The 24,429-nt window shown below is 55.4% G+C and overlaps 8 protein-coding genes across 8 annotated transcripts; 4 read left to right on the forward strand and 4 right to left on the reverse strand.

Moving 5' to 3' along the window:
- Nucleotides 1–554: 554 nt before the first annotated feature.
- Nucleotides 555–2,298, reverse strand: ACRALDRAFT_1064344 (uncharacterized protein). The gene has a single exon (XM_071016953.1). It carries the CDS (start codon nucleotides 2,257–2,259, stop codon nucleotides 931–933), a length of 1,329 nt encoding a protein of 442 aa, XP_070874638.1. The 5' UTR covers nucleotides 2,260–2,298; the 3' UTR covers nucleotides 555–930.
- A 465-nt stretch (nucleotides 2,299–2,763) lies between these two features.
- On the forward strand, nucleotides 2,764–5,536 carry ACRALDRAFT_1076843 (uncharacterized protein). The gene is made up of 2 exons (XM_071018547.1): nucleotides 2,764–4,095; nucleotides 4,173–5,536. Exons 1-2 carry the CDS (start codon nucleotides 2,860–2,862, stop codon nucleotides 4,812–4,814), a joined length of 1,878 nt encoding a protein of 625 aa, XP_070874639.1. The 5' UTR covers nucleotides 2,764–2,859; the 3' UTR covers nucleotides 4,815–5,536.
- Nucleotides 5,537–6,880: 1,344 nt separating this feature from the next.
- On the forward strand, nucleotides 6,881–7,419 carry ACRALDRAFT_2027327 (uncharacterized protein; the record flags this gene model as incomplete). Its single annotated transcript, XM_071020457.1, has 2 exons — nucleotides 6,881–7,067; nucleotides 7,145–7,419. The coding sequence occupies 2 exons, from the start codon at nucleotides 6,881–6,883 to the stop codon at nucleotides 7,417–7,419; spliced, it is 462 nt and encodes a 153-aa protein (XP_070874640.1).
- Nucleotides 7,420–7,667: 248 nt separating this feature from the next.
- Nucleotides 7,668–9,658, reverse strand: ACRALDRAFT_1071145 (uncharacterized protein; the record flags this gene model as incomplete). The annotated part of the gene is made up of 2 exons (XM_071017833.1): nucleotides 7,668–8,548; nucleotides 8,614–9,658. The coding sequence occupies 2 exons, from the start codon at nucleotides 9,656–9,658 to the stop codon at nucleotides 7,668–7,670; spliced, it is 1,926 nt and encodes a 641-aa protein (XP_070874641.1).
- Nucleotides 9,659–10,325: 667 nt separating this feature from the next.
- On the forward strand, nucleotides 10,326–15,571 carry ACRALDRAFT_2122302 (uncharacterized protein). The gene is made up of 2 exons (XM_071023843.1): nucleotides 10,326–10,639; nucleotides 10,744–15,571. Exons 1-2 carry the CDS (start codon nucleotides 10,601–10,603, stop codon nucleotides 15,373–15,375), a joined length of 4,671 nt encoding a protein of 1,556 aa, XP_070874642.1. The 5' UTR covers nucleotides 10,326–10,600; the 3' UTR covers nucleotides 15,376–15,571.
- A 526-nt stretch (nucleotides 15,572–16,097) lies between these two features.
- ACRALDRAFT_1051042 (uncharacterized protein) lies at nucleotides 16,098–17,517 on the reverse strand. Its single transcript, XM_071015669.1, has 2 exons — nucleotides 17,317–17,517; nucleotides 16,098–17,239 (listed from the first exon to the last, which is right to left on the reverse strand). The coding sequence occupies exons 1-2, from the start codon at nucleotides 17,342–17,344 to the stop codon at nucleotides 16,344–16,346; spliced, it is 924 nt and encodes a 307-aa protein (XP_070874643.1). The 5' UTR covers nucleotides 17,345–17,517; the 3' UTR covers nucleotides 16,098–16,343.
- A 746-nt stretch (nucleotides 17,518–18,263) lies between these two features.
- ACRALDRAFT_1051040 (uncharacterized protein) lies at nucleotides 18,264–21,299 on the forward strand (the record flags this gene model as incomplete). Its single annotated transcript, XM_071015668.1, has 4 exons — nucleotides 18,264–18,478; nucleotides 18,544–18,790; nucleotides 18,831–18,939; nucleotides 19,006–21,299. The coding sequence occupies 4 exons, from the start codon at nucleotides 18,264–18,266 to the stop codon at nucleotides 21,297–21,299; spliced, it is 2,865 nt and encodes a 954-aa protein (XP_070874644.1).
- ACRALDRAFT_1076839 (uncharacterized protein) lies at nucleotides 20,990–23,921 on the reverse strand. The gene is made up of 2 exons (XM_071018546.1): nucleotides 23,706–23,921; nucleotides 20,990–23,607 (listed from the first exon to the last, which is right to left on the reverse strand). Exons 1-2 carry the CDS (start codon nucleotides 23,713–23,715, stop codon nucleotides 21,734–21,736), a joined length of 1,884 nt encoding a protein of 627 aa, XP_070874645.1. The 5' UTR covers nucleotides 23,716–23,921; the 3' UTR covers nucleotides 20,990–21,733.
- Nucleotides 23,922–24,429: the final 508 nt, after the last annotated feature.

Genomic DNA, 24,429 nt, shown 5'->3' on the forward strand with positions numbered 1-24,429 from the left:
CTGCGAATGCATCTGTTGTAGAACGCGGCGGGTTGTCCTTGTCGTCTCTCGTCCCTCCCGCCATCCCAGCGACAGGCGAACCTTTGGCATCCTGGTGGGAGGTAGGCTGGCAATTCTCTATGCTTTGCAGTGTCTGCGATACATGGTGAGCTTGTTCCTGAAATCTACCTTGCGAAGGGCGACAGCCAAGCTCTTCAGTCCTAGTTTCGTTTCCCATATCACGAAGGACATCCGCTCGTCGTGCACTATTGGAAGGAGCAGTCCCAGGAGAAGCATCAGCGGAGTGTTCGGCATTCTGAGAGGAATACTCAGAGTGCGTCATCATTGGAGGATCCGGTGCAGTCATCGAATACGGTTACGTTCCACTACGCTTTCGTACGTCAGCCCAGGCTGGAGCGTTTCTCGGCGGACTGCGAATAGGGACCTCGCAGATCTGAACCTGTTGACGGACCTACTCCGTACGAAGCATGTCAAAGATGCATTACAACGTAAGAGTTGCAACGAGCTGTCGCCGACAGGACGGGCTAGAGGTAAGCTTACATATACCCCGCAGTGCTGTTATGTAATAATTAATAGTCCATACACTCGTCCGAAGTAGGTTAGTCAGCAGGTTTACCTTCTCTCATAAAGCCGCGCCTAGCAATACATTTCAGCGAAACGTCCGTGATCCGACTTCCGGGCTCCTCAAATTAATCCTCCTCTTCTGCCTGTATATACTCATGGAGACCTAGTCCTATGCAGCCGAAAGGCGAGCCGTTCTCCTCGTACGCACGGTTTCTCTAACCACTTTCTCGGTATGGGATGCTCCACGGTACCAGACGGGTGGCCCGAATCGTCACGACGGCCCAACTATTCGCTCGTCCTACTATGTGGTAGGACTCATCTTGCGATGGTCCCAGCTCTTCGACGCCATCAGTGATATGGTTGACCCTACATGACGCGCCGCTTCTTCCCCCAATGCAGTGGAGGCCCCTGGCTACCCTTCCCTTCGTCATTCTTCCGCTTTGCCGAAGGAGAAGCGGAGGAAGGCATCGTGAAACATGTCGTCAGGTCTTGTGCATTCGATGAAGCCGCCGGTGACGGTAATATGTTGTTGTCCGTAGGCACCGAATTAGAAATCGGAACAGGGAGCTTGGACGTCGCTTGCTGTAGAGTAGTGTCGCCATTTTGACCAGTGGTCTCCAGTGTGGCAACCGCATCGTGGTTTGATTGCCGCGATATAGGGAGTCCGGCCTCTGGACTCGATGCTGAGCGCCGCTTCTTGACAGCACAGCTTGCGTCGCTGTTAATATGCTCTTGGCGGGCCCCTTTCTCATCCACAGTATTGATAAATGCACTCTCTCCATGTTGGTGGCTTGATCTCGGCCGGGTACCCGACGTGTCTGGGGGAGTATCTGATCGCTGATGAGTTCCTGTTTCAGCGGTTTTCATACTTGCCACATCACTCGCCCATGACACGTTTCGTCTAACGCATTCATTCTCCTTGACCCCTGTTACGCTGCTGTTGCTTCTCTTCGTCGTCCTCTGCGGGTCTTCTGACGGGCCTGGCAATGTAGACGTCGGCGTTGGTGGGTTCGCCTGTCTGTCGTCCCTTCTGGGCTGCGAGGTGGAGGACTCGAGGGTATTCGACTGGGCTTCTGTGACGTTCAGTCGCCTGGTGGGGCTTGAATCTCTCATCGTGCCATCCGCTGGGCCCAGGGGTTTCGCATTGTCGGCATTGGCTTCCGTCTGGGAGGGGCATCTCCGAATAGGACATAACTCATCCAATCTCCTCCGAGCGTCTGCCCTCTCCACCTTCTGCCGCTCACGCTCGTCTCTAGCAAACTCATCAAAGAATATCACTAGGCGATCTGATGACATACTCCGACAGAGGCGGACAAATGCTTGCCATCGGGATGTCAAGCGGTCGCTTTCCATGTCATCATCTCGCCTGTGCCCTCCACATGCGAGACAAGACCATACGGATGGTGTGAATGCAAGCAGACGGGATATTTCACTCCATGCATCGTCCATCTCCTTCATACGCTCAGTCTTTCGCTCAGAGAGCTGGTCGTAGAACTCGTCTATAGTAGCCGAATTGTTGGCACATTCGACAACGTCGCGGTGGAATGCATAGGGGTCCTGAATAGCGCTCGACCTAGTGTTGAAGCGATCATGAAGCGAGGTAAACAGGTCCTCATGATGTAGGCGGAACTTCCACGAAGGCCACCGAAACTCAGGCTCGGTGACGTAGTTTGGGCGTGGGAGCTGGGGGTTCATTTTAACAATAGTGCAGTCTCCAAGCTCCGTGACGCTGGCTGGAGGCAGCGGGTGAATTGATAAGGAAAGCTACGTCTTACTTCGTAGTACGGTTGGCAAGTTGGAGGCCCGCTTACGAAAATATCCTGCACGTGGATGGGCACGTGTCCGTGCAGTAATTACGAAGTAATTACCCCCCTCGATCCAGGAGAGCGGGATAAGAATAGTTGCGAAATGCCGACCTTATTACTGGCTTTATGATTAGCCAACAGCCCTCTTGTGTTTCCCTCTGGCATGTCCCAACAAGCGTCCTTCAGCATGTCTTCCATTGGACGATGAAGTTGCTTCACCGTCACAGATGCCGCCTGGTTGGCAGCTGCATCGGATAACTGGCATATTTTGGAACGAATAGCCACATCATAATACGCGCCGAGGCGTACCTGAGACGTAAAGGCTAGTATAGTTGGTAATTCCAAGCATTATGGCTTTGATCTCCTGAGAGAAGTGGAATTGCTTTATATAACAGTCACATCCCATCCAGTTCTCGTCTCAGAACCTGGAGGGGTTCAACGGAAATGTTTCCAACCGAGAAGCGGATAATCAACTGTTCACCAAAGCAACATGGACAACCAGCAGAGTGGACTGCTTCCCTCGGACACTACTACAAATGAATTCACGTCGAGCGAGTTTGCCCAGGCTGTCCGAAGGGCCCAAGCCGCCGACACTGTAGGAGAGTATTCTCAGGCTCACTCAGGGGACACGAATCCTTTCCCGTCTGGTGAAATCGGGCGGAGGCTCAGGCTAGGAGTTGGGACCGCAACTCCAGATGACAACACTTCGGAAGGAAGAGATGATCAGCATACCCAACGCGCCAACATCAGGATCATACTGTATCCAACCTCCAGCAAGCCAATGGCTGTTAGGGTCGCTCCTCGGGGCAGTACTCATGCCGTCTCTCGACAACCCATCATCCTCGATGCCGCCGCGGGCCCTGACGGTCCCGCTGTTAGCAGGCTCACCGTCGCGCAGTCGGGGCACGACATGGCCTTCCATATACTAGCGGACCCTGTCCCAGGACGCTCTATCAATCCGCGGAAGCTGATTCTAGGCGAGGCGCTCAATGTCGACCTCTATTGTGATCCCAGTGGAGACCGTATGATCATCATCAACCTGAATACGGACATCATCAAATTGAAAAGGTCTGCTGCCGGGCAGGGCGAAGATTCAGCAGTCGCACGGCCCGCCATTGAACTCAAGATAAATACGCCAATATTCCTAGATCCCGGATCGTGGGTTATCTCTACGACAGAAGAGGAGCGGCACATGTTGCAAGTTTCTATCCTTCCGCGCGGGTATGTCTCCAGCATGGCTGTCGAGGCACACACTTGGAACCGGCAGAGTTCCAAGAGAGCGTTTGAAGCGTCCCAGCCCATAGCGCCGGTCAAGAAGGGGAAGCTAAAGGACGCAAGCCCTGAACCCGGGGCGACGGTTGTCTTTCAGGCGGTTCCCGTTTCTCAAGACGAGAGTGCCGTTGCCACACGCGAAGTAGCCGAGAAATCGGCTGTCCCTGGCATCCATCACCCACTGGAGCGACTGGAACCAGGTGCTACAGCCAAAATCATCAGCCGACACGGTGGCTACTCTCTGACACACTGCGAAACCATCATGCTCATGAAGAACTCACTTGTCTTTAAAGCCATGCACTCCAATATTCCGGGGGTTGCTGTTGTAAAGGTGCTCCGGACGCCTTCGTACCCTGTGGAGTCAGGCATGCCGGACGAGTCGGCGACCAAGATCGTCCGCACATCGGAGATGTGGTTGAAAGAGTTTAGGAATCATTCCAAGCTATCCCAGCACGTAAGTATAATCAGGTTTTCTTCTATCAGTGTCACCTCTATACGTGAGCACTGACTAACATATTATTGACCTTGTAGGAAGCCGTCGTGCGCCTTTACGACGCTGATGCCAGGTTCCTGTCTCTATATATGGAACATGTGGAGGCGCCGAATCTAGCCTCTTACCGACTGCACGGGGGGAACTGTACCCTGGGGGTCGAGGAGGCTGAGCAAATCCTGGCCGACATGACCAATGCGATCGCCTACGTCCACGGCCAGGGTATTGCGCACAATGACATCAAGCCAGCGAACATCCTGTTCAAGCGCAGCCGTGGTGCTGTTCTTATCGACTTTGGTCTGTCGTCCGAATTGAGGGATAGTACCGTCCACGTTGGTGGCTCGCCGTGGTATATCCCGCCCGAATACGCCTTCGATCGCAAGCGGGGAGCCCCAGGTGATGTCTTCGCCCTGGGAGTTGTGATGCTCTTTGTCCTCAGAAAAATTCCCCTCCCAGATTTGCAGCCGCAACTGAATTGGTTGATTGCCGATGTGCTGAAAGAGGAAGGAGGGAACACAGCGCGGAGCGCCATGTTTCAGTGGTTGAAAATCGTAGAGCAGGCGGCCAGAAACCCCGGCGGCCTTCATCACCCCAAGCTGGAAACCTTGGTGGGCGAAATGCTTGTCTCTGATTTCAAAAGAGTCACCGTTGACGAGCTACTTCGGCGTCAGGGTCTGGATTAGGCAGCCATAGCGTAGTGATGGAACTTCTCTGGGTCTTATGTGCCGCAACAAGCTGTCTGAGACGAGCGAATTCTATTGTATAACAGGGGATGGCGGTTAGGTGTGAGTTTGGATTTGTGAACCGTGTGGATGAAAGCGGAAGATAATGGGATAATGGATCCGACGCCCTCTCCTATACCATGTCAGCAGAGCCTTTGGCGTACCGGCCCACCAAGTGCGAGGGTACGGCCGTTCTAACAATATATGCACTGGAATCCCATCCATTACGTAGGTAGATGACGCTGTCCTCGGCCTGGTACTTTTAGGTGTTAAGCGTGGCGGATAGATGGAAGGCGCAAATGCCCGAATTTATTGCACACAGATCTGTATGCAAAATGACCACCGAATTCAGGCCAGGCGAGGCTCAAGTGAACTGCTCAACTTGCTTCTCGGGGCTCTCTCATCCAGCCCTGTGGTAAGTTTACTCGTGGAAATAATGCCAAGATATCGCCCAGGGTGCTCACCCACGCTCACTCTATAAAAGAGACATAACTTAGGCCCCTAATGCAGAATCGGTGATAAAGCTGTTGTCCGGGGTGGTTATCGAGGCAGTAAGTTCACGATTGCGTGGTCTGTGGAGTGATTGTGAGGAGCAAGCAATGGAAGTGACCAGAGCTCTCGGTTGGCAAACCAGCTTCCAGTTTGGATCGTGAAGTCCGAAGGAACCGATGGGTGTTCCCAGCAAAGAATGGCGCACCCTGGTGTTCGATTCCAGCATGTAATCGTCGCTCCTGAGCAGACGAAATAAGGGGAGAGGCGACCCCTGGCCACACGCCGGAGGTGGTTGTTGGGCCACGGTTCCTTTCTCTCGAAGGCGTCCCAAAGTCCGTCGTCTGTGCTGTGGCCGCTGGACGGTTGGGAGAATAAACCACCCAAAGTACCTTGTGACGCGGCCATCCTTCTGAAGGCCAATGATTGGTTCAACCTGATCTATAAGACTCCAACAAACAAAGGAGTTTCTTATGGTTTCACATCGCCTCGGAATCTCGTGTGACAAGCTGTCAAGAATTGGACCTGTGGCAGTCACCTTCTAGCATGGACAACTCGTTGCCCTAGGCCGGATTAGCCCGCAGCTTGTGACTAGGTTGCCGACGGGAACCCTGCAAGCCCACAGGGTCCAGCGTATCTCAACGTGTGCGGTTGACCAAGGCGGAAAGACGCTCGACACCTCGTCGTCGAGCCGAACCTTGACTGTCGACTGAATGGATATGCTCAAGTATTATACTTGGAACACCCGAGGCGGTGATGAATAAGATCGTCGTCACAATCACAATGCATCGCAGTCACTGACCATTCTGAAGCTTGAAAATACGGTCTGATCCCAGGGATTCTGAGATTCGTCCTATACATGTGACGTGCTGGTGCTGTGTAGTGCTGTGTAGTGCTGCTGTGTAGTGCTGTGTCGTGTTGTGTGAAATGGGAGAGAAAAAGTCGACTGGTGGAGCCTCCAGCTCTACCCTGTAGCCGCCCACTACGGGTGACCTTTCTGATTGGCCGCATGGACATGGCCCAAGCTGGGGACTGCATGCATCGACAACGCCGCATACTTGGGTGCCGGCGCTTCGAGAGACGATCAACACCAATGGGACGTTTCTGCAAGCCATCGTTCACCGTCCGTGTCACAAAATAGTCAACAGCGGTGCCTTTACGGCTGGCTCAATGGGTCACATTGAGCTCGATTGGCGAGCTCGATTGGGTCTACAAGTGCCGAGGGGGACGCCCATGCTCGTGTGGCCCCAGAGGAAACGGGAAACACCATGCGAACCAGGGGATGTAAAAACTCCTGACGGCTCGAATCTTGGGTAGTGCAGTGCGCGCGTGGGGTATCATTTGTGTTTCTTCTGCAATGCCCTGCCACATTCTGTACTATATACAACTCTCTTTCCGATCCCGATCTCGTCAACTCGGTACGCCAAAGTCTGTCTGAACCTCCTGACGGCCGTGGAAGGAAAGCACGATTTCTTAAACTTCTTGAGCTTCTCACCTCGCTGAACGAAGTGCGGAGTTTTCCCCGCGCCGAAGAAAATATGGCGACACCGACCGAACATGAGTTCCCTCTTGCAACAGAGGAGTTCTTCCCAGATGGTGGTGACGCCAACCATGGGATCGACAGCGAAGCCGGTGCCTCGGGAAGCAGTCCAGGAGCCGTGAACTTGTCCAAAGACGCCATCATTGCCATTATCGTCGTGGTGTCCGTTGTCGCCGTGTTAGGAAGTATGCTCCCCCTTTGTCAAAAAAAAAACCTGCTTGCGGCTGAGTTCCACTGTTCTGACTGAGAATTACTTCAAAAGTCGGTATGGCTGTGCTGTTCTACGTCGCCAAGAAGCGCGAGTGGAAGATTCGCGAAAACATCCGGAAATCGGCCCGCAAAGTCGTTATCGCCATGACCCCGCGCAGGACCGAGTTCCCCAGGGAGGTCAAGGAGTCCATGACGAAAGCAAAACGACGACATGGAAAGTTCTCGGAAGATATGCCGCCCACACCTCGGCGTGGTTCGGACGACCTCGAGAAAGGTATCCCAGCGGAGACGAGGGCCAAGAAGATGAAGAAATGGTGGAGGAAGTAGCGGTTTTCGTGTCGGAACTCGAGCGCTGGAGTGGGAAATACAGTCGAAATTCTTTAGGAAGGTCAAGGATGGCTTGGTTGCCCTTTGTCGAGCGGGTCTCAAAGTGCAAAGCGGCCGCGGGGCGGCGAAAATGGTGCACGTCCATTATAATAAAGCGGGTGACAAGCTGGCAGTGGGCAAAAAAGAGCTCCGCCAGACAACGCTGCATCGTTTGTATATTAGACCTTGCGATAGCGGTCGTTGATACCTTACCGCATTTTCCTGAATGTATTTGTGGAAGCGCTCCTCCTGGGTCCCGATCTCTTATCCTGCGGCTGGTCGTCCTTCGGTTGTGACATCTGCGACTTCTTTTTCCTTCTCTCCGGGACGAAAGAAATCTGATGTTCGCCGACCACGTCGCCTCGAACTTTGGTGACACGCCCTGCCTTTTGTGGCCTGGATCCAAATGCCGTATCCTTGGCGCTGCGGCCCTTGGACGACGAGACCTTCATAGTGACGTCCGGCTCTGCCTTGGCCCGATCTGTCTGTTGACGTGTAGCACCACTGCCACCGCCTCGCCTGTCGTTTTGATGGCCAGCTTGAACAGGCCCGCCAGCAGGCGCAGGGACCACCGTGCTCGGGTTGAGAGACCTGAACTCGTGACTCGTCTCGTCCACGACGAAGGCTTCGTCCTCGAACATCTTGGCGAATCGATCGTCTCCGAGCATACCGGCTTCGGTATCGACCTTCTCCCGATTCTGCTGCCGCTGGAGAAGTTTGTCTGCCAGCTTCTGGTTGACCTTGACCTTCTTCTTGCCCCGAATCCTGCTCTCGCGTTCCTTCTCCACCTTTTCTTTGATGCGCTTCATCCTCTCTTCTTCCCAGATGTACGGATTCGCGATCAGGCGTGCCTGGTCGTATAGTTTCGAGGCAACAAAATAACCGTGCATATATGGCCGTAGCAGGTTGGACTTTCCAACCAGGTGGGCCAGGCTCAGCGACTTGAGCTCAGGTAGCGTGAGGAACTTGTAGTTGTCGTACGTCTCCGCCTTGGCTTCCTCGGCCATCTCTTCCACCATGTTGTCGAGGAACGAGCACCACTTGGGAGCGGGTCCGAGACTCGGGATGAAGAAGGAATGCTGTTGTTTCCCTGTGATCGAGCCATTTTAGCATCCATGGTACAGGGAACTAGGAAGAAGAGTGGGTGAAATGTACCTTCATTGGCAGTGAGTAGCATGCCCGTGTTCTTACACCACGCCACATCGTTGAGGTCCACAACAGGCTCCACAGAAGTGAAGGGTTCCCCATCGAGTTCGTCCCAAATCTTGATGATCCTCTTGTCCGCTGACATGATCTTCTTCTCTTGCGAAGCTGTCGTCATGTGGATCAATTTCTTAATGGGGAACCCATAGCCTTGGTCCTTGGAAAGGAGCGGGACAGGTCGTCGGAGGTCGAAAAGCTGAACCATGCCGTTGGATGACCCTGTGGCCAAGGAGAGCCCCGAGTTATTGAAGTCGAGGGCCGTGATCGCGCCCTCTTGGGTGGAGAGAAGAGCCACTCGGGATTTAGACCTCGGGTCCCAAAACTCCACGGTGCCGATCGACGTACCAAACGCAGCGAGACCATGCGAGTTTTCAGCAATGGCAGCTGTGTTGATGCTTCCCGCGCCAATGCCGCCTTGCAGGCCAGAGCCGGGGTCGTCTCCACCGACGTCTACTTGGAAGGACTTCATGAACCTCCCAACCTCCAAGTTCAAGCGGAACACTTCGCCGAAACCATCCTGATCGACACCGACCGACGGGACGAAGATTTCTGCGGTCGGGCGGTCGTAGACGAGGTCTCGACCATACCTCGGTATCCTGATAGAGTAGTGCATACCCATCGGCGTGTGCAACTCTACCCTTCGGTCATTCTGGAGGAGGAGAATCTTGGAGTAGTCGGACGACAGGAGCGCTAGCTTCTCCGTCAAAGAATCCGTGTGGCGGGCAAAGGACAAGCACAGCTGCGGAAGCGTGTGGACGTGAAACTGGGGTTTGTACGTTCCGGTGCTCACGGCCCAGTCACCGTCTTCACTGATGGCGATGCAGTTGCTTGCCTCCTCGAACTCGAAGTCCTGGAGAAGCTCGACGCGATTCTGATACTCGGGGTCATTCTTGAGCGATCGCTTTCTCCGTCTTGCAAGCCAGTCGGGCAACGGCCTTGCTGTCGATGCACCAGATACCGTATACACCGGGACTGTGCCCGGATTGGTAAGCTTCATTGTGGCTTTGGGAGCGCAATCAATCCGGTAGCGCAGACGAAAGTGATGGCCTGAAGTTTTTGGAGAACCCTTCTCGCAGTTGGATCGAGACGCTGGGTGGGAAGGGAAAAAAAATATGCTGATAAGATAGCTGGAAAGTTTCAATGGAACTGAGCCTAGGTACCTGATTACCTAAGGATCCACGCACCCGCGACGGTTTCACTTATCTCAGCACAGCTCGGACCACCTCTATGGCTCGTTTTTGGTGGCTATACCAAAGTCGGACTAGTGGCTTACTACGTTATACGGAGTCCTGAAGGATCGCAACTCCGTACGTTGGTCATGGCACGGATTGCGCCTTCTTGCTTTTGCTATTGTCCACACGACAGACTGTGTACTGAGCACATTTTCGAAGAACGTCCACATTCAGTATTACAGGGGACCCGGTCGATTCTTTGCCAGGCTTGCTCCATCACTGTTCTGCCGGTAATAAGACAACTACACGGTTTAGTCCAGGGCACCAATCCACCTATGTATAGCCGAGACCTTGCCATCGTCAAGTCGATTCAGAGCCTAAAGTAAAGCCGGATATCCATCAACAGCTAAGACGCCTCTTCATCGAATACCTACGCATCTGAAAGCTCTCTCTTCCTTGACCGCTCGAGTTGTGATATATTTAATCGGGGGGACATACACTGCATCGTCGCGTCCTTCGAACATCTCTTGTCGGATCCTTGGGCTCCTCGAAATGGAGCTACCTATCTCAAGCGCCCGACCTGACGAACCTCTCTTCATTACTCTATTTTCGAAAAGCCTTCCTACCATCCAACAAGGCGATTTAGTCTCTGCATGAGCGGTGCATTTGGGGCTGATTCAGGCTCTCGCGGCCTGCGGCGACCCCTTTGCGAGGAGGGGTTCATGCCGCGGAACCGACCGTCTAATTTTCGCACATAGACCGCCGACATGGACACGAGCGACTACGAAACAAATGTCTTTCTGATAGTGAGCACCCCCACATGACATGCAGATCTCGATATTGCTTTGCCCACACATAAGCCCGTTGGCCGTCCTTGCGCTCTTTGCTAACCAGGGGTCTTGCTTCGTAGAACGGTATCTCATCAGTTTCCTTTCAGATCTACGAACCGAGTCCCGACCAGTCACAACCGTTTGCCTCGATCGCGCCAGACCTGGAAACCACATTGCAGGATGAGGGCCGCATACTCCATTACGACACGAGCAGGCGCGCACTGTGGCACTTTTACATTCCGGAGAGGGTTGGTGCGGTGTCCGGACAGGATGGAGGCCACGGGGGTCGGGGTCTGGGCGCCGCGCTTGAGTTTGGCGGCCTCCGCATAGGCTTGACCGAAGAGGGCTCGTTTGAACCTGTACATCTTTTCAAGGGGAGACACTTTGGTCCTCGCACTACGAATACCCCGACTAGCTCGTCGTCCCCGGGTGCCTCCGCCCTGGATGCCAGCCTGCGACTGGCCACCTCTTCTGCCACGGCAACCTCGGCAGGCACCAACTCCGCCAATCCAGACACGAAGAAGACATCCATGACAACGCCATCGGCCGTCGTTGACGGCAAGGCAACTTCCGTTACGGTCAAAGATGCCTATGAGCATTTCATCACGGCAATGCTTGCGACCATTTCAGCCTCCTTCTGCCGCCGTGCCGGTGCCATCCCTTTGAGTCACCGAAGTGTCTTGCTGGCTTCCAAGATCGCGGGGCCTGTTGACCGGGAGGACGGCATTTGGAAGCAGGAAATCGCTGTCATTGGGACTTTTAAAGTCTATCTTACGACCACGGGCTCCTTGCTTACCAGCCTGTCTCTGTCTTTGAGCGATGGCCTCATGTCCATGAATGAAAATTCCAGTACGGGCCAGGCACCGTTGGCCTCGCAGGTGCTCGTGGCGCCATTCGGGATCTTGGGAAACTATCACGGTCTCGCCAGTACGCTGCCGTATCCTGATGCGGTCGGCCAGACCCCAGATACCCGGCTATGGCGCGTGCGGCTTGATCAAGATTCGACGCCTTCGCAGTGGAGAGAAGTGTGTACTCGGATGCTTCGGGGTCGCGGGCTACCTCTAGAGGCTCTCCAGGGCTGTACTTGGATCGCCCTTCAGCTCTTTCGCCGAAGACACGGAGAACAGAAGGCCGATGGCAAGGCCACCCCGCTTACCAATTCGTCACTCATTTCTTGGCCTTCCATGCTTTGCTTCAGGAAGAAGCCCATTTCTCTGGCTATCAGTGCAAATGACGGCGGGTTGGGGTACTTTTCTGGTGGGGAACTAACAGATTCGCTTCTCGAGGCGAAGGCATGGTTTGATTCCGACCAAGAGAGGGAAGAGGCCCTGGCCCACCGCCGGAAAGCAAGAGAAATGGCTGCTTCTCGGGAACTTCAGTCGGCACATTTACCATCACAACAACCTAACGGCCTTTCGCCAATGGATACCAGACGTGCGGCCAATGCTGCAGCGGCAACCACCATGTATCCGACGCCCCCGGATGGTGTACACCATCCCCTGGGCATTACTCCCGTGGCCGCCGTAGAAGGCAACATATCCAGTCCCAGAGCTCCATCGTTCGCTGTCGCGCCAGTGGACGCCGACATGGACATGGGCAACACGAGCACGCATACGCATGCTGTTCCTGATAGCGGCCATGATTCATGGGATGAACAAGAGGCTCGGCGGGAACGGGGGGAATCGTTTCTTGAGGGAGATCCCGTTTTTGACGACGTGGGCGGGGATATGTTTGGCGATGCCGACGTGACAGATGCTGATTTCAGCTTCTTTGATGATCAACCCGGAGACGGATCCCTTGCCCTCTCCGGCATGCCTGACGCTTCGATGCCAGATGTGCCGACTCTTCGCTCCGAGCCGAGTCAACAGGAGCTGAGTCAACAGGAACCGGCTCGTCCCGCGCCTCTTACCAAAACAGAACCACCCGAAGACAACAAAGATCCCGGACGGGGTTCACCCACGTTCACCAAGCCAGAATTGAGGCATGCTCGGAGTATCCTCAACAACGAGGATCCAAAACCGCAGACCAAGGATGGCGATGGCCAAAACAGCGTCAAACCCGGCGGCAGGAAGAGAGAACTTAGTCCGTTCGATCCCGACACGGTATTCAAGAAAGTTCGTGCCTCCCTTATTCGACCAAGTTCCTCCCGCAATTCCAACAACATGCCGTCCCGCAAGGAGAGCATTTTTGACGGGGTCGCATTCGATCCGGAGCTCCCTTTGACCAATAAGAAGTACGAAGCTGGAGGCCGGTTCGACTGTCGTTGGACGCCGTCGCAGCAGAAATCCGTCCACTCTTCTTCAAGAGAACCCCCGACCACAAACTACCTGCGACGCCACGGGAATCTCCAAATCAGGCGTCCTAAATCAGATCGTACCAATTCTCTGCTCCAGGCCATCACTGGTCATCTAGAGAACAGCAGTCTTCATGCGAACCCAGAGGACGCCGAGGATGCCACGTCTGATGCGGACGACGCGAGCGTGGAGTCGGCGCGGATGGATTCGTCAGAGTCCAGTGACGAGCCGGCCTCCCCGTTTAAATCAACGAACAAACGTTTGAACCCGGATGACGACATCGCATCCTATGCAACCTCTGTGCGGGATGTTGAATCCGTGGTTGACGAATCCGATCCATCCCTGGCGCTCGACTTACCAAGGATAGCCAAAATAGAAGCCCAGGAGATTGCAGTGACCAAATACTTTGAAGATCCAGAGCCACTGTCAACATCATTATCTTTATCGGACGAGAACATTATGACCGTCGCGCAAATACTCACCGAACAAGTGGTCTCGGGGACCCTTCACCTGCGAGGCCCACAACCCATCACCTTCAGCCGGGCTCACCCACTTGGAGCGCGTCGACAGCTAGCCTCTCTTGGGAGATCGTCATCCCAGGCTCTTCGGGATACCATTTCTTCGATCATGGGAGACGCCTCCCGATGCCGACTACGAGGCATGATTGAAGTCGCCGACATACCATTGCTCGGTCCACCGAACAGATTCCAACCTCGGCCTGTTCCGTCGAGGGATCCGAATGCTGAGCCGCCGAAGCCCAACAACTTTTACCAGATACCGCCACCGCACATAGAAGTGAAGCGCCTCGACGCGAAACTCTCGGTTCTTCCGTCGGCGGTGACCTTCTGGGACACGATGGGCCTTTCTCCTTCGCAAGGCGCCAAGAACATATCCGCCGCCTGTGTCTTTCCGAATGCGAGAGGCATGTCCGATAATGCAGCCACGTTCCTAGAGCGGATACGGCATACATACGAGTTCCTAAAGCTGGGCGCTTTCGACGTGCTCCCCGGCCGTGTTGATGCAGCGGCAGATGGACTTGTGCCGTGGGATATCATCCCTACGCTGGTTTCACCGACAATGCCGACGACTGTGGACGGCTCCACCTTGGCTGAGAGCATGGCTGCCCTCAATCAGCACCTAATGGCGTCCGATGCAGCCGAGACGAACTTTGTGGTGTTCATTCTGTACATCCCCAGTCGTCCCGAATCCGTCTTGGAAGCGTGCGCAGCTTTTCAACAGCTGTTCGAAATGTACAAAAAGTCGCTTGCCGAGAAGAGGAAAAGTCCGTTGAACGAGCTAGTTCTTCAGTTGATACCGGTCGATTTCCTGACATCCGTCCCCGGCATGGCAACGTCTGTACCCAACGCCATGACGGAATTAGCGATGGAGGTATACGATCGATGCACGGTGTTTGGCGGCCCAATGCCTGCACCTGCAATCGTCCTGGATCAAGGTATACCGAGGTCGATCGACTTTAGACTAAGCCAGACAAGCTCCTCCTCGGTCATGAATGAGAACACATGCATGCACATTGCCTATGCGCAGAGCATTGACGAGCGTTGGATAACGGCGGCATGGACCGACAATAGGGGCAGCCAGCAGATGACAGCGTCTTACAGCCTCGGGAGAAAAGGGAGACCGCTTTCCGGACAATTCACCGACATCGCCAACGAGATTTGGGAGACGACTCACGATCTCATATCAAGGTGGAAGGTCCACTGGCGCGTCATCATCGCCAAATGCGGACACATGGAACAAAGCGAGATGGAGTTTTGGGTGGCACTGGCACAGACCGAGTCGCAGGCTTCTATCAGTCTCACACTCATCACGGTAGATACGGATCCATCGTTGCAGCTGATACCCCCAGCCATCAAAGCACCGGTGACGGCGGCGACGTCATTTTACACGACGCCCGTTTCTACTCCCCAGCCAACCAGCCACCACTCCCCCGACCAGAGCGGAGCCCCGGCGACGCCTATGAAGGACCCCAGTCAAGGTGCGGCGACACCAGGAGGCACGCTGGGAGGGAACGTAGATGGCGGCATGAGCAGCGAGCCGGCCGAAGGCGACGCCATTCTGATCGACTTGACCGACCAGACCTGGGGTGCGGTTCTATCTCACCGGCTCGGCAGCTCCAACGCTGCGGGGTGCTTGGACTCGGCACTCGTCAGCGGGTACCTGATCAAACGCGGCGGCCCGAATGCGGAAGAACCGCCTGTGGCCATGGAGGTCAACATTATTCACAGCGACGGCCACCCGCGGGCCCATGAGGCGCTGTTGCGGGAGATGCTGCACAAGTTTAGGGGCTTGGGCACGCTGGCACGGGCCAGGGGCATGGTGGACCGGGAGACGGATGTGAGGCCGTGGCATATTGCGGCGGCGGAGAAAGGCGTTAGGGCTTTGTATCTTTTGATGTGAGTTGGATTTTACGATGGGCGGCGGGGTGGGCGGTCGGGTTGGGTTGACCCTCGAGGCCGCACGGTTTTTGCATGATTCTGCATAGGTCTTGTTTTTCTTCGGGAATGTTTTGTAGCGTTATTGCGCCCAGAGACCATCTTATCATGGTCTGCTCTGATTATAGGGTTAATGTAACATGTCTTGATACCCAGGGCCGTGGCTTGTTGCGTTGGGAATAGGAGTTCCCAGGACACAGATGGCTGCAATACCGTCTGAAGTAAAGTCTGTAAGGCATCGTCGTCCCTTGAATCACTCAAGTCCATTCAAAATTCGACTAGCTGATGTGTCCCGATACGTGAAAAGAGCAGGATCAAGCATGTCGCTCAAGATGTGCTCTCCTCTTGTCGTTGAGGCGCTGATTCTAAACGACCCATGCGAAAGCACATGTCCGATAAAGCCGTCGTTCCAATGGAAACCGCATACCAGCCTGGCTTCTCGCCACTTCAATGTTGTCTCTCCACCATGTCAGATATGGAGAAGGCATCTTCAACCTGTCGACACCAGGCAGCACCATCACCGAGTCATAACTTCTCGGCCAGAGGAGGAGGCGCAGGACACCACCATAGCATGTCCTCGTTCTTTGCCGGAAGATACCTACAGGCTTCCTGTAGGAACACACCATGCTGTACGTGCTTGGTATCCCACCGTACCAGTGACCAACTGGTCTGGGCATCAATCATCCAGCCTACCACAATGAAGTTATCACATCAGTGTTCAGGTATCCTCTTCAGTGCTGTCTAAGCCTCTTCTATATGCTGCCCGGTACACTTGGACAGGTGCTGTATAAGCTTTTTGTCTATATAAATGGAAAAAGAAAATGATCCGTCAACAATGGAAATCAACGCTCCGGCATGTCCGACAGCCCATCTCTGCCACTCTCATCTCCATGCTTTCTTAGCATATCATTACTCCAGCGAACAATGTCCCTTTTACTCCTCCCAGAAGCCCGGGAACAGGTATTCAATCTTCTTCATAGCCTCGGGGTTCCGTCCAGCAGGCTTCGTCATGAACTTGACAGCGCCGGAGGAAGAGCCCTCCCAGTGCTTGGCGAGGACGAGGTTGCTATGTTCCTGCTTGGACAGCTGGTCAAGAACAGCACCGACAAGGCGCTTCGCATTGCGGCTGTTGGCCTCCATGTTTCGGATGACCATGGCGACGTCCACATCCTCGGAGCTATGCCAGCAGTCGTAATCCGTGGACATGCAGATCATCTGGTAGGCCATCTCGGCCTCGCGGGCGAGCTTGGCCTCGGGAAGGACAGACATGTTGATGACGGTGCCGCCCCAGCTGCGGTACATGTTGGATTCGGCGCGGGTGGAGAACTGCGGGCCCTCCATGCAGATGATGGTGCCCTTGTCATGGAGGACGACGCCGTCCCCGTCCATGTGCGAAGCGCAGGAGCGGACAATGTCGGCCAGGCCGCTGTCGAAGGGGTCCGCGAAGCCGACGTGGCCGACGACGCCGCCCTCGAAGAAGGTGAAGGGGCGGACGCCCTTGGTCCGGTCGATGATCTGGTCCGGCACGACAAAGTCCTGCGGCTTGATGTGCTCCTGGAGGGAGCCGACGGCGGAGAAGGCGATGATGGTGCGGACGCCGATGTGCCTCAGAGCGGCAATGTTGGCGCGGGCCGGTACCTCGTGCGGGGCAAACTGGTGGTGCAGGCCATGGCGGGCGAGGAATGCGATGGGCACGCCGTTATGTTCCAGGATCTGGATTGGCGAGGACGGGAAGCCCCAGGGGGTTTCCGGGTTGATGGCCGCGACGGGGGTGTAACCATCAATCTTGCCCAGTCCAGTGCCACCAATGACGGCAATATGAACGGGCCCTTGACTCAAGTTAGAATGAAGTTTCGATTGAGGGAATCCCTTGTCGAGACTTGAGGATCGGGGTGATGAGGCTTACGGTCAAAGTGCGCCGGGAGATCGCCCATTGTTACTGGACGCACAGATACGGAAAAGAGGGAATTAAAAAAAAGAGATAAAAGAAAGATGGAACGACAGTCCTCTTCAGTAGCTTCACGCGTTTCTAGGGTGTAAGGTTTTCTATCTTCTCATTACCCCTTAGTCTGACGGCGTGGTTTTTTCTAAAAAACGTCGAGATCTGTTACCCCGCCAGAGTCGAGACGTTGCGGACGAGCCGGCGCGATAGGAACGGCGGGAACGGCGGGGTACCCAGGGCCAACGTGCTTATCGCACGGATACGATTGGCTGATCACCGGGACTATTGGACGCAAAGCTTATATAAGCGGCGGTGAGCTTTGACTTCTAGAGAGGTTCTGAGAAGTAGTAGGTAGGTACAAGACCGGTTTTCATGAACAGGGGAATACTTTACGAGGAATATAAACCGAGTCGGTTTCTACAAACGACATTATAGTCCGAGTACTGCACGCGATGTCCTTCAGTTCTGGCCAAGAACCGATGGCGGAAAAGACAGAGGACTGTACTGCTTACAAATACCCCGCCATCGTCACACACCGAGCAGACACCGAGGCCACAGTGGCGGGAAATTTTTGGCCATCCAGAATCCCAGCATCCGAATTAGCACCGTACGAAGTATTTCAGTACTCACCCACCAACTTTACCTGCAATTGCCTCCCCATATCAACCTAATCACGACACTGTTGAGAGTCATTCTCTCGTCTGTATACCACTTTTCGGCCACACCCCATACTTCTGCATGACTACACTAAGTTTGTGAGGGGTTTCAGGCGAATTTCAAGTCACCCAACTGATTACAGTTATCACTACCTCTCACTCTTCCCCGACAACTTTGTGTGCCTGTGCCTGTCAACCGTCATTTTTCTCGGCACAATATCAACAACCTGGGAATATCGCCTCAAAGGAAACGTCATGACCACCATAGAGATCCCTTCTCTACCGGATCCCGGCCCTGCTGATGCATCCCGGCCGCCGGAGACCATAGAAGAGCGCTGTTTCTCGGCCGCTCTCATTTGCCTCGAAGGCCATTATACCAACTCCCCTCCTATGGGTCCCATGACGGCGAGCCGCGTATCGTCAATGGTTGCAAAGACACTGGAGAAAACACATACTTTTAAGCACGTCAGGTAGGTCTCAAGCAATCCATCTTCTTTCTGTACCTCCCCTACCTACCGTACTGACCCCGTCGTAGGGAGGTTCTTTCCAGGAACGTCCCCATCTGGATATGGCTTACCAGGATATTCGGGGCTGCCATACCAAACCTGACCACCCGCTCTGTCGGTCCGTTGTCGAGCCTCAATGATCCGGAGAAGGGGGTCAGTCCACAGGAGAGCACGGCTCTCATAGCGAAAAACTATGGAAACCTCAAGGATGACCTCCAGATCCTCAACAAGCTCATGCATATCGCCCGCAACCTCCTTGTTACATCGGAGCCCGAGGTCCCCCCAGGATATCTGTGCCGCCGTCCACTTCGATCAGATGGTGTATCAAACCATCATTCTCTGTGTTAATGTTACCAGCAAAGGATACGATGGTGAGATACTGGACGAGGCATCCAGGTCCAAGCTTAATGAGGTCACCGATCTGTGTTAGTATCTATCCGCCCCTGTTGCCGCGTTTGGAATGATCATCACACAACTGACACCCGCTGTAGACAAGAAACTCCTCGTCACCTCGCTTCAGCAGGCACACAACTGGACAGCCAAACATGATCGAAACAAAATGTCTTTCTGGTATGACGTCCTTTTCGACGAGGACGCACAACTTGATGATCCCCAGGACGACATGGGTGATGGCTCCGGATTCCGGGTCGATGTGGCCAAGACGGAGATCCAGAACTGGCTGGAGCGCAATTCACGCATGTGCGACACCGCGCGGAAGCTCCTGACCGACTACTCTCAGAAGCAGTCCGACAGGCCCCCTGGTATACTTGCTCCTATTGCCCCCCTGGCCTGGAATTGGTACCCCGAGGGCGAAGTCAAGGTGAGAGTCGACAACGTCAAGGAGGGAGAGAAATTCACACCGCGATGGGACCCCGACATCAAGGACAAGTTTGAACAAGACAAGGTGTACGGTCGCGTATCGCGTGAGATCGACACGTGGTGGATGCGGGCGCGAGATGCAAACTACGACGATTGGGTGGTACCCATGCCCTCCGTTGAGTTTGCTGCGTCTCGAACTGAACAGTGCAAGAACAGCATGCTGAGCCGTTATGCCCACCACACCCTCGATCCGGAAGACGAAGAGGACGACGAAGAGCATGACGGGCATGATGATGAGGACGACGTCGATGTTGTCGACGAGGAATCTGATCATCGAGATGTGCATGATGGCCAGGTGCTCGATGGCTCAGTCGATGACGACTATGCGGACGATGGATACGACGACGACATGATCGATGAGGATGAAGATATCGACGATGACGAATCCTACAGTGAAGGACCTCTCACCGGACTTTTGACCGAGATCCCCAACATCCTCGATCCCAAACAAATCGAAGCCCTTCACATGATCGTCAAGTCCTGCATCCTCGACTCGGCCGGCACCGGCCTCACGCGCGCCGGCGAGAACCTACAAAAGACGCGCTGCCGCATGTTCCTGGCCCTCGACTGCGGCAAGGCACTGTTCCGCGAGATGCTCGTATTCATCGCCGTCTGGGAGAAGGATGAGCAGTCGCTCATTTTCCAGCTCACTTCGCAACTCGTCGAAGCCATGCACCACTCGTCTCTCGTCTCCTACGCCTGGAACTCTCTCCGCATTCCCAAGGACATCATCTCGCCCGCCCAGACCGTGCTTCTGAGGCTCGTCAACTACATGTTCCGCAGCCGCATCGCCTCCCTGCCCCAGGATGCCAAGGATCGCACCCGCGACCTCAAGCTTGTCATGTTCTTCTTCGGCTACTTCCGCTCGCGCATTGTCCCCGAGTGTGTCGCCTTGATGCACCTACAGGCCCAGATCCGCGAGGACAACGCCGACCCGGCCGATTTCCCCATGGATACCTGGGACATGGAGCGCGCTAAGGACGGGCTCGCCCAGTATCTCGATCTCCTCACCACCGTCTCGGAAATCCCCTACACCCGCCCCAAGCTCATCGAGTGGGAGGCTGTCTACGATCTCATCACCCTCCTCAACGGCCTCGAGGCCGGCGTGCCCAAGAAACCCCTTGTCGACGCCATCCCGACCCGCGCCGAGGCAGAGGCCGAGGCACGAGCAGTGGCTGCTGCCGTGACTTCATCACGGCCCATGTCTGACCCCTTGGTCGAACGCCCGTATTCAGCCTACAGCCCATCGGACTCCCCCTCGCCTCCCCCACCCCCTCCCCACTCCGAACCGGCCTACAAGTATCCCTGGTCCGGCGTCAAGTCCCAGATCTTCACCATCCTCGCCACCCTGCTCCAGCCCCGCGCGGGCAAATCACCCGGACACCCGGACGTCCAGCTCCAGATGGTCCGCCACAACGGCATCGTGCCCCTCCTCAACAGCTGCACCTACGACGACCACAACCCCTTCGCCAAGGAGCGCGTCACCCTCTGCCTCAAGTGGCTCCTGGACGGCTGCGACGCCGCCAACGCCTTTTTCCGCGAGCTTGTATCCATGGCGCCGCCGCCTAACCTGCGGCCGCCACCCGGCGGCGCCACCATGAGCAGTCTCCGCGTCGACGGCATCCAGGGCGAAGTCAAGGTGCAAGTCAGGTCGAGTACCGCCGCCGCACCAACGGATCCCGCACAGGAAGAAGCATCGGGAGAGAAGAACGGCACGCCCTCGGAAAGCAAACCGCATGCGCAAGCACAGACGCAGGCCAAGGGGCCCGCGAGCGCCCAAAACCAGGCGGAACGGTCCAGTCCCATCCCGATCCCCGACGATCCGTACGGCTTGGTCGAGGAGATGCGGCGGCTCCAGATGAGCCAGCGGGGCGGCACGACGTTCAGCGAAGACGACTTCATGTAGGACAGAAGGATAGCTGTACCCGGCGCAAAATGGCTAAAGCACGGGGCGAGGAAGACGGAAGAGGCGGAGAAGAAATAGCACGTCAAGGAAGGGAAAGCAAAAGAGAGTAAAGTATATATTAATTGGTCGTATTAAAAGCCTAAAGGTGCCCTTCTTTACGGGCGGGCTGTAAATATTTCTGGTAGAGTTGCCCCCGAGAAGCGCAAGCGAGGATGGAGCTGGGGTATCACAAGTCATCAAACGACGGAAAGAAGCGAAAAGAAAAGAATAATCCAAGTTCAAATCAACCGTCTCAGCCCTCTGGAAACTCCTGTTTCCTGTCGCTCCCTGCAGATGCAGTTCAATTCGTGAATGGCATTAGAATCCGCTCGCCAGGAAAGTATTTTTTTCTTTCTCTGATTAAAAGGGTAATGGGGTCGTGGCATTCAGTGCCGTCAGGCGGCATTCGTGGAGCGCCGCCAAATCATAAAGGCAGCGAGCCCCGCGCAGGCCGTCGCTCCGAGGGCGAGATACAAGGACGTCCTGTCGGGGGGCGGCTCCTCGCTACGCGGGAAGGCGGTGCTGGGGTGGGTGGCGGCCTCGGCTAATGCGATGAAGAGCTCGGATATGGAGTTCCACGTCACGGAGACGTGGAGCGGCGCGCTCATCATGAGGGACGTGGCGTACTCGTCCGGCTGCTGCTCGCATCGCTGGGTGGCCTTGTCGCGGTCCGCCTTGAGGGCGGTGTAGACGGCGGGGAGGTTGTCGAGCTGCGGGTACCGGCGGCGCAGATCGACAATGTGGCTGAACGAGTCGGGGTCGGACGAGTCGTAGGTGTAGCAGATGAGGTCGCAGGCGTCGAGTTTCGCCTGGTTCTCGAGTATGGCGGGCTCCAGCTCCCCGAGCTCCTCCAGGATGAGGTAGCACTGCTTGCCGCCGTGCAGCTCGACGCTGTTGACGGCGCGACGGGGTTTGATGGACGGGCGGTACAGAGGGTCGAAGGGGCGGTTGAGGAACGCGTCCAGGAGAGCCGACTTGCCGGCGCTGGGGGCACCGACGACGTAGCAAAGAACGACGTTGCGTTCCACGCGGCCGGGCCGCTTCCTCCTCTTGCGAGACTTGGTCACTTTCAGGGCCGCGGTAGTGGACTCCCGGGGCGTGGGCGGTTCGAAGCCGAGGTAGGCCAGGTAGGCCAGGGTCGTTTTGGGTTCCATGAACGTGGTCATGCTCCATTGGGCCAGCCAGCCCTGCAGCGTCACGTAGCCGGCCTCATTGCGGACGGTGGACGAAGGGAACGAACTGTCCTCCCAGGACTGCGGCAGTCCCGGAGTCGGGGCGAATAACGCCTCCAGCTCTTCGTCGTTCAGACCGCCGTCGTTGTCCTTGTCAAAGAGCAGGAAAAGATCGACGAAGAAACGATACCCTGCGGGGCTCAGCTCGGCCGAGGAGAATTCGGGCACGTCGAGTTTTGGGTGCAGGAAGCTATCCTCCAGGCTGAGGCTGTCGGTATAGCGAAACTTGCGCAATATGATCCAGATGGTCTCGTGGCGGCCTTTCTCGGCGTAGATTTTGTTGAGTTGGAGAAAGCCAGCTTGATCGATGCCCTTTTCCGTCGTGGTGTTGGGGGCGCCCTTGGCCACGGTTTGCTTGATGTTATCCAGGTCTTCCGGGGTCAGCGGCTTGTCGAAGCACTTGGCTTGAAAGTCGTGCATCTCCTGATCGTTCAAGTAGCCGTCCTGGTCCTTGTCACACAAGTAGAAGACCCGTTTCAGGGCCTTGACGCAGGCGGGCTTGAGATTCCCTTCCTTGTAGTCGAAGAGCGGGGCGATGGGATGCGTGACGGCCTTTTGGCAGAGGAAGAAGACCTCGTTGACGTTGCGGTGCTCCCTGGCACTGGCGCGGATGCACGAGTCGATCTCGCGAAACTCGGCCATGACGGGCAGCATCTCCCCCTCGACAACCTGCGAGGTGTTGTCATTGCCCGTCAGATCCGACTTGTTCGCACACAGAACGACGGGGACGTTGACGCCCAGAGACCGGAAGTACGGCATCCAGAAGAGAGCAACGCGTTCATAGCTGTAGTGGTTGGAGTAGACGAGGAGGATGACATTGCTCTTTCGAATTTCCTTGCGTAGGGTCGTACGATCTTGCGGACGCGCGGACGTATCGACGATGGAAGTTGTAACGTTGTCGGGGGTCCCTAGCTGAGGGGGTATGGTGATCGGGGGCAAGACGGGTTGGATTTTGTTCTGGATGAAGACATCTTTGACGAGAGAGGCAATGAGGCTTGATTTTCCGGTGCCTTCATCACCGCAGACGCAGATGCGCACTATTGGAGGTTAGGTCGGGTCGTCCAAGATCTTTTAGCCGTAGGGGTGGCTGTAGATGACGAAGCTCGGGCTACTGTACAAAACAAGCGTCACGTACCTGAGGCCATTGTGGGTGAAGACGTGCAGAACGAGCTCAGGAGCTGTTATCTGCATATCACGACGTTGGTGGAAGGGAGGGGCGTTCGGTCCTTCGTGGGGTTGATGATCCTAACCCAAGAAGCAGCGAAACAGAGCGACGATCCCAAGCAGAGTATGGGTTAGAAGAATCTTTCTATAGAAGATATCGCAGGGCCGAGCCTGGCATGGAGTTGCAAGGGAAGGTTGGGATGACACCATCAGAGACTGTAGTGATGGCCCCAGCTCTGAGGAGACCGACTCCCACCGACACAGTATGAAATCACAGCAACACACGGAGTACATTATCATGTGACTGCATTGGAAACGTGGGGGGCAGAGTACTGTGCATGTACAACGTACACTACCTACTACATAGTACAAGCCGGGCATATACTGGGGATGCATCTCTATAGTCACAGCTGAATTTGACTCCTGACGATTAACTACTTCGTATGTAATTGCTTTATATGAGAGCGAGACGTGGTCTATCTCTAATCTGAACAAGGGTAGCAAATGTCTTCCGATAGTCAGACTCGGGCGGTCATCGCGGGCGTACCAGGTACATGTACCTGACTTGTACGTGGTAAATAAGCAGTGCTGACAGGTACGTAAGGTACCCACTCTGACCCCAAACCCCAGGTTCCCGAGGAAAGGGTGATTGAGGGGGATCATCCACTTGTTCCCCTGGTTGGTCTTGCCAGCTC

The sequence above is a fragment of the Sodiomyces alcalophilus genome (assembly GCF_042370955.1).
Source record: "Sodiomyces alcalophilus JCM 7366 unplaced genomic scaffold ACRALscaffold_4, whole genome shotgun sequence".
NCBI classification, from domain to species: domain Eukaryota; kingdom Fungi; phylum Ascomycota; class Sordariomycetes; order Glomerellales; family Plectosphaerellaceae; genus Sodiomyces; species Sodiomyces alcalophilus.